The sequence below is a fragment of the Cyclopterus lumpus genome, chromosome 7 (assembly GCF_009769545.1).
Source record: "Cyclopterus lumpus isolate fCycLum1 chromosome 7, fCycLum1.pri, whole genome shotgun sequence".
In the NCBI taxonomy this organism is placed as follows: domain Eukaryota; kingdom Metazoa; phylum Chordata; class Actinopteri; order Perciformes; family Cyclopteridae; genus Cyclopterus; species Cyclopterus lumpus.
In genome coordinates, this window is record NC_046972.1 from 13,143,093 (window position 1) to 13,154,141 (window position 11,049).

An 11,049-nucleotide genomic window follows, 5' to 3' on the forward strand; every position below is an offset into this window, starting at 1 on the left:
ATGGAGCTATCAAACAAACTCCGTTGGGACCAATTCCTGATTTTGGCAGCAGCACTTATGTCACCTGCATTAACGTGAGTGCACTTGAGAGCACCAGGAGAATTGATGTTACACGCGGGTTCTTGCTACATGGAATTCGGCACGAGTTGAGGGAAGTTACTGTTTATGACTGAATGATTTAAACGAATATTTAATATATTTAGTTAAAAAATAGAAACATGTGCCTCCGATTTTACATGCTGATTCTGTATAATATATTGAAACATTGGAATCAATGTTTACTAATTGTGTAGCCTTCTAAATCTGAACTATGCCATTAACAATTGAATATAAATCCCAGTGTTGTTATTTCTCCATAATATGGTGTAACTGCAAGTAACTCTCCATTTTTAGGATTTATAGTTGGATGGTCTGTTTGGAATTATGTTTTTCCCTCTCTAAGCAACATCTGTAGAAACTCTGTACTAAATGCTTATGCAATTGATTAACACATTTGATTGCTGAGTGTATTCAGCAAATAGAGAGATGAGATATATCCATTTCAAATCTGGTTTTGTATTTTTCTGATTTTCTTAAGTAAAATCCATCATTATCTAAAGCATCTTTCCATTTGCACAAACGTCTCTGGATTTGAATAATTAACTCCTGACTAGCTTTGATGACCCCCTAGCACCTACCAACTCTCTCTCTCTCTCTCTCTGCAGGGTGCTGTGTAATGATATCCTCAGCCTGAGGGTGGCAGGAGATCCAGTGCTAACCCCTAACTCAGTGTGCCTGAGGCTGGCAGGCCTCAGCAAACGTCAAATGCGGATGTGTGTGCGAAGTCCCGATGTGACGGCCTCCGCTCTGCAGGGCATCCAGGTGGCCATCCACGAATGCCAGCACCAGCTCCGGGATCAGCGCTGGAACTGCTCCTCACTGGAGGGCCTTGGCAAGCTTCCCCACCACAACACCATCCTCAACAGGGGTGAGAGCTGAGGCAAGCTAATGGTGGTCAAAACGAGGACCTGGGTTTATGGGATGGGTATTGGGGCAGGTATGAGAGTTCTGCACACAGACGCAGGACTGTTTCAGAGCTATACTGTTTGTTGTTTTCAACTCCTTGAGTGTGTCTCTCCTGCTCCCAGGTTTTCGCGAGAGTGCCTTCTCTTTGGCCTTGTTGGCAGCGGGTGTGGCACACTCTGTGGCCTCGGCTTGCAGCATGGGCAAGCTGCGGGGGTGTGGCTGTGAGGCCAAGCGTCGCCAGGACGATGACAAGATCCGGCTGAAACTCACACAGCTGCAACTGCAGACCCTGCAGAAGGGTGGAGTAGGCCTCGGCATGACACGGTCATTTCCCTCAGAGCTAAACGGTCACCATGGTGACCTGCCCGATAACCTGCGCTCCACCCACCCCTCCGCCCTTCTCAAGCCATTAGCAGATGAGCTGAGCTCCATGCAGGAGACGTGGGAGTGGGGGGGCTGCAGTCATGACGTCCGTTTTGGGGACCGGTTTTCCAGAGACTGGCTCGACTCCCGCGGCTCTCCAAGAGACATCCACGCTCGCATGAGGATTCATAACAACCGGGTGGGACGGCAGGTGAGTAATGTGCTCATCCACTGTGTTCCTCATGTTGCTCGGAGAGCAGAGTTACTCTCCGCTGGCACACATGACTATCAGGGTGATTGTTGTATTTCTGATTTGTTACATCATTTACCTTTCTCAACACAGATAGTGAATGACAACATGAAGAGGAAGTGCAAATGTCATGGCACATCCGGGAGCTGTCAGTTTAAGACCTGCTGGCATGTGTCTCCAGAGTTCCGGCTTGTGGGTTCTCTACTCAAGGAAAAGTTCTTGTCCGCCATCTTTGTCAACTCCCAGAACAGGAACAATGGGGTTTTCAACCCTCGGACAGGAAACGGCGCCAGCAGGAGCGCAGGGGGACTTAACGGAGGCCGCCGTCGAACCATGTCCAGAGAGCTGGTGTTCTTTGAGAAGTCTCCTGATTTCTGTGAGCGCGATGCTTCCGTAGACTCTCCGGGTACACAAGGACGCATCTGCAACAAAACCAGCTCCGGCACAGACAGCTGCGGCTCACTGTGCTGTGGCCGTGGACACAACATCCTAAAACAGACACGCAGCGAACGCTGCAATTGCAGGTTCCACTGGTGTTGCTACGTGCTGTGTGAAGAGTGTCGTCTCACACAGTGGGTCAATGTGTGCAAGTAAATCCCAGTTCTCCCAGTTTCAGCTGCCTTTACCCATCCAGGACTCAAGATGGCGAGCCTGTCCCTTTCGCCCACTCCTTTTGTTTGAGCGTTTGTTTTGCTCCTTGTGTAACTCTCCCAGAGAATCTGTTTATCCCCCCACCCCGCTCTTTCTTTCTGGTCCATCATCTGGGATCTATTTTCTCCTTGTAGCCGCTGTTATTCTCAAAATGCCAAGTCAGAGATTGAAGAGGTGACTCATGTCATTTGTCTTGCCATGGTCTGTTTAGACTCTGCCCTCTCAGCCATGAAAACTGCCTATAACCCATTTATTCTATCCCACAAAACAAAGACGACCCATTTCTATGTCTACATGCTGACTCTTCTCATTGTACAGTAGCTTTGTATTTGAATGTATATTTGTAAATGTGTTATTATTAATATTATTATTGTGTTGGAGACTGTCTTTTTTCTAGTTTCTGACAGACTTGTGCTATTGCCGAGTGGCTCAGGATGGTGAACCAGTGTGGTAGACAACAAAGTCTCATCCCAATTTACTACTTTTAACTGCTCCTCAAATGATCTCCAAGCTACTTACTCCAATGGTACATTTTGCACCAGTGACTCAGACAGAGCAACAATACTTATATCGGGGTCTGTCACAAAATCTTTTTAGACAAGGGTTTTACTACTGGAAGAAGACAAGATAAAGTACAATGTTTTTTGTGTTTTCCTAAGGACTGATATATCTGGACAGAGAGCTCATATGCTTATCAAAGTGTGAATAATTGTTTAACTCAAGATGCAAAAGTGTTGGAGACATTCTGTCCTTCCAGATGAATAACTTATGATTCTGATTTATTTACACCATTGTAACAATAGTAATTTCTTCATGAGAGTGGTCGCTAGTGGTCAGGTTTTTAATGAGTATAACTGTGATGTGATGTGTGTCACTTTTTCTATGAAATCTTGACTGAGCTTTTGTCATTTGTGCTTGCCTTTGTCCATTTCATCAGTCCGAGCACTCTTTAGATTCTTCCCACATGTAGTACATGTCAAAGTGAGAGATGGACTTGCTTTAGTCTTGCACGGATGCTGAAGGGTGTGTATATTTGTGTGTGTCTGTTGCTGTGTAAATGTGTGTGTGTGTGTGTGTGTGTGTGTGTGTGTCTGTGTGTGTGTGTGTGTGTGTGTGCGCGTGTGTGCGCGTGTGTGTGTGTGTGTGTGTCTATGGGGGAGGGGGGGGGGGGGCGGATGGCAAGTCCTACACACTACAGATTTGGGAGGTGAGAGCCTTTTTTTTATGGCCACTTCATGCTGAGAGAAGGGACTTTTTATGGCTGCAGGATATTGTTTCTTTAAAGTATGACTTTTATTACTGGAGAGAAGCATCCAGAGAGCAGAGAGTGGGGGTGATTATTCCAGTCATTGGTGTGTGAGCATCTAAGGGGATCATCTGTCCGGAGTTCATAACCAAGGAAGGGACTTGCTAAACCATGTGGGACCTTGTGTCCCTGTTACTTGGAAGACAGCCTTCACAAATACAAACACATGCACATAAACACATGCATGTGTTTTTGCAAAAAAGCCACTTACATGTAGGAATAATGGCACTGACGCACAATAAAAAATATGCATGCTGATGCACACATATGAACTGTCAGAACTCTGGGTGACCCGAATGATTTGCAACTCCATTATAGTTAGACTGCAGATTTAGCAGAACTCTCATGTCAACACCGACTGAATTTATGAGTAGACATCTTAGATGATCCAAACTCCCTGCTCTGTCTGCCATATAGGATTTAATGTCAATTAAGTGTTGTTTGTATGGACTTCAGTAAATATCCCTTGACTCTTGAGGAATGGCAGTGCCAGTGGCTGAATTGACTATTCTGTCTTTTTGGCACAAGGGAATAAAAGGGAGACGGCGACTTGTATGGAATGATAAGGTAATGGATTTCTGGTTTGCATTTCTTTATTCCTTTATCATTTCACCCTGAAGCTGCTGCAAAAGGGAATTTCCTGTCACTGTTTCTCCCATGTGTGAGACAGAGGTTGTTGGACAGTCTGGGATTGTTTTCTTTCTCTCTCTGCTCTCTTTCTCTCTCTTTCCCCCCCTCATCGCTGCAGACATAGACACATGCATAGCAACACATTGAGTGCCCCCCAGAGTAATGACAACCAGACTGGGCTGAAATTAAAGAGACGGCGGCAGAGAGAGGAAGTGAGGAGATAAAAGTTACCCATTTTGATTGACAGGATGATTATATGTATAAAGTAAGGCGATTTAGTGTGTTTAGTTGGATATAAAGATAGGGAGATATATGCTTGGTGTACATACAGCAGAGATGGAGAAGCAAAGGACAAATGGGATATGGAGAAGGGGGTGAATAAAGTGTACTCTGTTTAAATACAGGCCTCAAAACATCTGCTTCTCAACTCCCCTTTCGTTTTTGATGTGGGACAGGGAGAGAAGGAGAGCGGGAGAGAAAACACAAGGAGCCAGCTACCCAGAACATCAAAGACCATGCCCTCAACGCACAGGCCCTCATTAGTTCAGCTAGCACAACCAACGAGACTTGTGATTGTGTTTGCCGGGGTGCACGCTGGCAGACACTTCAGAGGAAAGGCTCCTTTAAGTCATAGTTCCCCACCCCACCTCTCCTGCCACCATCCGAGCCCGCTGTAACCCCCCTGTAACCCTCGCCGAACTCCCCGCGCACACCAACTCGGCAGGCTCCCCCATCATCCACTCCACCCCATAATCTGGTCTGCAGCTGCAAACATCTGTTCCCCTCTTTATTCCTCTGCCTTCACCACTGAGTTGATAAACACATCTATCACTGGACCACTGACTGATACACAACAGAGAGGAAGGGGGAGACACATGTTAGATTCACCTGTGAGGCTGCTCTCGTGTATGTAATGTAATCACAATGGGATGTTTTGATGTTGTTTGGCATGAACAAATAACAAAATCAGTACTCAAGGTAACCTGCTATGATATTGTGTCAGTCAATGCTGCCTCCTGTCATCTCATTGTCTGTAACACAAAGAGGACTGCTGTCAGGAAGTATCACTTGGCATCCTATTACAGTCAGCATTTACTTATTCATTAAGATGATTCCCGTTTTAATTATTCAAGCGTGTTTTCCTGCAGACGCTCTGTTCCATTTCATATTGGTTAGTTGTTGGTCTCATGCTGTAACACCACACAAATAGCATTCAAACACATGCAATGTTTTGTAAGAAAGGATATTGTGTGTGAATAAAAACTGAACACAATATTTTTTTTTTAAAAAGAAAAAAAAGAAAAGTCTCAAAGCAGGTAGATGCTGGTGTTAAAAACATTAATTCCCATTTCATAAAGAGACAATTAAATCATAGTTGTTCTCCAGCAGTGCCCCTGTCTTTTAACAAGTCATGCGGGATGGACAACTTAAGAGGCGCTCCTGACGATCCAAATACCGCGAGAGTATCACATCTTCACAGCCGTCGCTCATCGCGAGACTATCATCCAGTCCTCTGCCTGAATCCAGCTGGTATCCTGCCTGCGGTTGACGGGTAAGTGAATGAGATGCAAATGGTGGAAATGCTCAAAGATGCATACAAGTAATACAGGTGACTGCGGCGTGCGGGTCGCCGCTGTCACGCGTTGCGGCGCTTAAATAACGCAAATGAACCGCCGTTCACCGACGACACCAGGCCGACTGGTGCGCGTGTCGTGACTGCGCGCGGCATATTACAGCACACAATATGATCCGGAGAATTGTCTTTTTCAGTACTCAGGACGTTTGCTAATGTTGTCACTATCCTAACGACGCACCAATAATGACCCTTTTAACCTATAGACACGTTACTCATTCCCAGCCGTCCTGCTAGGACTGCAGCATCAGCCGTCTTCCCCTCGCGCGTTATGATCAATGTGCATGGATGTGCGGCCACTGCAGCTGTACCAGGCTCTGCTAGCAGCTACAGCGTGTGCTTTTCATATAAATGAATGGACACGTAAGTTAGATCATCAATGATGCATCAGTTACGGAACAATACATCATAGAAAATAAAGGCTTTCTCTTTGTAAAAGGGGATCCGCCTGCTGCCGTACAGTAGGCTGTGGATGCAGCTAATTTAATTATTATAATAATCACATTTTGGAATATGAATGAGAAAAATGCCCCTCAGGTAGGATATGTTAGCACAAGTTGGCATCCGAGTTGGCTGGTGAAAGGGACTATACCAAGACAGGAAAGTGTCCAAGCCTCTCACCTTAAAGCTACAGGCTGTGTGCACCATGCATTCTCACAACCTGAGGTTATGTGTCATTTAATGTGATACGAATTGATTGTTACACTGGCATTCATTCAATTGCAGCAAACAGTTTAAAAGGTGGTTACTCTGCACCACATGAAAGCTGATCCACATAAGGGGATCCAGTAGCGAGCTGAGGTGTGAAGCATACTTTTATTGGCTTTCCTCTGAGGTGGCTTCTGGCCCTAATGAGGGGGTAATGTTCAGAGTTGCTTTTGAAGAGGTTTTTTTTGTGTGGTTTTTGGACTTTCTATATGTGGTCCGCGGGCTTGTTTTGGCTGTTTTGCTGCTATATAAGGAAAGCACGCTCATCAGTTCCCTCCCTGTGTAACAGTTGTGTTGCAGTTGAGGTGAGAGACGGCAGTCATCATGGGGAACATCTTTGGAAACCTGTTGAAGAGCCTGATAGGCAAGAAGGAGATGAGGATTCTCATGGTGGGGCTGGACGCCGCTGGGAAAACCACCATCCTCTACAAGCTGAAGCTGGGAGAGATTGTTACCACCATCCCCACAATCGGTGTGTGAGAAGAAAAAAAATGAATTACTGATGATGTTAGGTAAAACACTTGGCACTCCTTCAACTTGTGTGACTGATTTTGATTTGTTTTCATTCAGGTTTCAATGTAGAGACGGTGGAGTACAAAAACATCAGCTTCACCGTGTGGGATGTGGGTGGCCAGGACAAGATCCGTCCCCTATGGAGGCACTACTTCCAGAACACCCAGGGTGAGCCAGACCAGCCGCCCCTGAGATGATTCACCGGTCCGCCATGTTGGACTTTACAGGGCCGATCCTGCAGCAAATGCTCGCCCCCAGCACCTGAGAGCACATCTGACTAATGTTTTAGATGAGGTCATTTGCAAACAGCCTCCGACTGATTATTATCATCTTAGTCATGTTGTTGAAAGCCCCTGCAATGAATAAACGTGGTTTGAGCGGCCAAGCCATGTTTAACTATATGATATCAACACATCGTTTATGGACTCTGGGATAGTAGAAGTGACGGTTTTGTTTGGTTTAACCCTTAAAAAGACATGTATCTCTCCTGACAGGTTTGATCTTTGTGGTGGACAGCAATGATCGTGAGCGGGTGAACGAAGCTCGGGAGGAACTGATGAGGATGCTGGCTGAGGATGAGCTGCGGGACGCTGTTCTTCTCATCTTTGCCAACAAACAGGTATGCACAATCTTGTGTCTCCTTCTTTGTGTTTCATTCTTTCTGCACTTCTGCACTAACTGAGGCCTCCTGATTGACTGTCTGATGTGATTGTGTTCAGGACTTGCCCAATGCCATGAATGCTGCAGAGATTACAGACAAGCTGGGCCTGCACTCCCTACGCCACCGCAACTGGTACATTCAGGCCACCTGCGCCACTAGTGGAGACGGTCTCTATGAGGGACTGGACTGGCTGGCCAATCAGCTGAAGAACAAAAAGTGAAGAGTCCAGTCAGTAGAGTGGGGAAGAGCCTGGGTGCCAGCTCCAGGGTAGTGGTTATAGTGGATCCATTGTGTTTACATGGAGAGGCAGTGCTGAAAAGCTCCCACGGGGTGACTCTCAATGGCTTCCTCTCCCCAAAAATACTTGTTTGTATTCTCCTTTATTTTGGTTATTTATTTTGTTTGGATCTGCGTGAGCGTTTTTAAATACCAGTGGTGTTGAAGTTGACCTAAATGACTTACATTCTACATGCTGAAGACATAAATATTGGGATCTAATAGTATAATGTTACTGTAAAGGCATATGTATTTCCCCTACTTTGCAGTTTCTTTAACCTTTGACCTACTTCACCTTTAATTTGTTCAGAAATGGGATGATGTAGATTCATGATGGCAGAGCAACCGTAATATACTTTAAACTTAATGTAAATTATAAAGAATATCAAAATAGTATAGTGGGAGTACTACTACTATCTAAAAAAACAGTGTACTTATACAGGCTCAGCTAAATGTGAAATTGTCCTATTCTCTCCATACTTATGTTTTAACACTAAATGATGCGCTTCAGAGCTCAATTTGTGCAAAAAAAAAATAAGAAATGTATATTTATTTTGGATTTAATGCAAATATGTTTATTAGAATTCTATTTATTTTATTAAACACAAAACCAGATGACATACTCTTAGTCTGAAACTATTTATATTTTCATCAACATTTATTTATTCATTTATATTTTTATTGGTTTTATTTCATTATAATTTTGTATGAAATGCATCAAATGGTTCTTTTCCCTTTATTGCAATGTGCATTTACTTCTAAGGCAGCTGGGGGAAACAGGTGCCCTGTTAACACTGTATATTACCTCTTCCCAATCTGCATGGAGATATCCCAGTCCTTGCTCATGAGCTTGTCAGAGCTGTGAACTACTGCAGGCCACTGCTGTAAATACAGATTTGTTCTTCGTCAACTTGCCTGGCTCAATAAGGGTTAAAACATTTTGTCTGGCGGAGTCAGTGAGATGTGATATCTGAACTGATACAGATGACACTGTCCCAGCCCCGTGGCTTTGGAAAAAAATGCTGCAATTGGCTCGTGGAGATTGATGCAGCAGAGCATGTGATTGGCAATATCAGAGACCTTACATGATTTTCGAATGTTCATTTTTAAGTCAGTTTGTACAAGCAGCTGCACTATATCCGGCAAAAAAAAGCTCACATTGCTTGTCATCCTGATTTATTCATCCCTATAATTGGCGTGACATTGCAAGTGTTTCTTGTGTTAACCTTATCTCTGTGCATTATCTTGCACACTATATCAGATGCATTATAGTTGTTCAAAATGTAATGTCTGTTTCTTTCCTGTTTTTTTTTAAAGGAGTATTTATTTATTTTGGACCAAAAGGCAAGTGTTGATTTTAGTGTTGTTTTTCCTAATTTGAATCAGTTGTCTTTTTGAGTGTCCACACAAATCACACAAAATGAAAACATAGGAGAGAGGATGATAGTAATACTGCATCATAAGGCATGTTAATACTGTACAAGATCTGTAATAAAAGTCAATTATAATAGCCTGTTTCCTCAGACTATATGATTTAGTCTACATTACTGCTGCTGGTTGGAACAATGCTTTACTGATAAATGTTATGGATTTAGTGTAAAGTTTACTTCTAATATGCAAAATCATGCTTTTCTATCTGAGCGTAACTGTAAATATGTTTACGCAACAAGAAAGGTGTACCATGTCATTTGCAATCAAATTGAAAGTGTTGTTGATACACTTATTGGGGTCAGTGTGGTGGCAGATATGTAGAATTGACAGCAACTTGTGTGTGTGTGTGTGTGTGTGTGTGTGTGTGTGTGTGTGTGTGTGTGTGTGTGTGAGATGTGCCCTTGATTACATTCAGTATGGTGTGAAAATAGTTTTTGTGGCCTTTGATAACAGGAATGTCCAATATTCAATGATCTCACTTATGATCTGTAACACTGATGCACTCACATACTGTTGTGGCTAAACATCCTTCATTTAATGACTATTGGCAGATTAACTTGAAACCAGAAAAGCAAGACAACATTCCAACTGATAAAGTTTATTAAAAAAGAAACAATTTGAAAATAGATTTATTTAATTCAGACAAACACAAACTGGTGCAAAAGTGTTGACAGATTTAATGATTCATGGCACTTCGTTGATCGATCAATAAAAACACCAAAACACAAATTAACTTTGCCAAACTTATATTCTTCATGTTTTTCTTCATGATTAATTAACCGCACATATGACTATATCTTGATTAGTGAAAATATGGTGGAAAAGAGGGAGAGAGCAGGTGAAATAGGTGGGAAGGACACAGACCTATGTCCTCTTTCTCTTTTGGCCTTTCCTAACTGCTGCCATCAAGAGAACTTTGGCACAATCAGGTAGTTTCCCTGTGGAATTGCCGCACTCCACAGAGAGTCATTTTGTCTGGTCCAATCAGAGGTCCATGTCGGGGAGAGTGCCGCTGTGTCTCCAGGGGTGTGACAGCAGTATGTGGGTCAGAGCTGCTCCCGGGGCCACCAGCCCCCAGGCCCCCTGCAGGACTGCCACAATAGTAGCCCCAGGGCGGATGCCATAGCTGGGATTCCCACCCGTAACCGGGACGCCTTCACCCAGGGCACAGACACACTGGCAGCAGCCCCACAATCAATTCATCAATCCCTGAAGGGAGTGGCAACTGCAAAAGGCCACAGCAGTCACCCCCACAGCTCGCCTGAGAAGGGACAGGGCCACCAAGGATGACACTGTGTTGGCCATGTGAAACTGCCAGACTCTGCAGAAACCATTAGGCCCTTATTGAAGCCACTTTTCTTGACCTGACGGCAGAGATAACCAACTGAGAATGTGAGAATACTCACCAAACATTTATTTGTGTGAATGCCACTGTGATATTTTCCCGTTATTCTGTTTTACTAAGCACGACCGACCAAAACACTGGTTGTTCTTTACACAAAAAATCTTTCAACTTAATGAGTATTGTTGCTCTGTCAAGTTTTCCATCATTCAACAGGCAAGTGAACACATCTCAGCTGATCATTTTATTAATAGAGTTTATAATACAATGTTTGGGTCAA

At 43.9% G+C, this 11,049-nt stretch overlaps 2 protein-coding genes across 2 annotated transcripts; both read left to right on the forward strand.

Annotated features, from left to right (window-relative positions):
- wnt10b (wingless-type MMTV integration site family, member 10b) lies at nt 1-2,212 on the forward strand. The gene is made up of 4 exons (XM_034537186.1): nt 1-74; nt 705-967; nt 1,128-1,579; nt 1,712-2,212. The coding sequence occupies exons 1-4, from the start codon at nt 1-3 to the stop codon at nt 2,210-2,212; spliced, it is 1,290 nt and encodes a 429-aa protein (XP_034393077.1).
- A 3,452-nt stretch (nt 2,213-5,664) lies between these two features.
- Nucleotides 5,665-9,503, forward strand: arf3a (ADP-ribosylation factor 3a). The gene is made up of 5 exons (XM_034537026.1): nt 5,665-5,757; nt 6,836-7,018; nt 7,117-7,227; nt 7,554-7,678; nt 7,779-9,503. Exons 2-5 carry the CDS (start codon nt 6,871-6,873, stop codon nt 7,938-7,940), a joined length of 546 nt encoding a protein of 181 aa, XP_034392917.1. The 5' UTR covers nt 5,665-5,757; nt 6,836-6,870; the 3' UTR covers nt 7,941-9,503.
- Nucleotides 9,504-11,049: the final 1,546 nt, after the last annotated feature.

What these genes read in the sequence shown, in the direction of transcription:
- wnt10b (XM_034537186.1), top strand. Translation starts at nt 1, where the DNA reads ATGGAGCTATCAAACAAACTCCGTTGGGACCAATTCCTGATTTTGGCA. An exon ending in CTTATGTCACCTGCATTAAC is followed by an intron (nt 75 to 704) that starts GTGAGTGCACTT and finishes CTCTCTCTGCAG; the next exon opens with GGTGCTGTGTAATGATATCC. An exon ending in ACAACCGGGTGGGACGGCAG is followed by an intron (nt 1,580 to 1,711) that starts GTGAGTAATGTG and finishes TTCTCAACACAG; the next exon opens with ATAGTGAATGACAACATGAA.
- arf3a (XM_034537026.1), top strand. Translation starts at nt 6,871, where the DNA reads ATGGGGAACATCTTTGGAAACCTGTTGAAGAGCCTGATAGGCAAGAAG. An exon ending in CTACTTCCAGAACACCCAGG is followed by an intron (nt 7,228 to 7,553) that starts GTGAGCCAGACC and finishes CTCTCCTGACAG; the next exon opens with GTTTGATCTTTGTGGTGGAC. An exon ending in TCATCTTTGCCAACAAACAG is followed by an intron (nt 7,679 to 7,778) that starts GTATGCACAATC and finishes GATTGTGTTCAG; the next exon opens with GACTTGCCCAATGCCATGAA.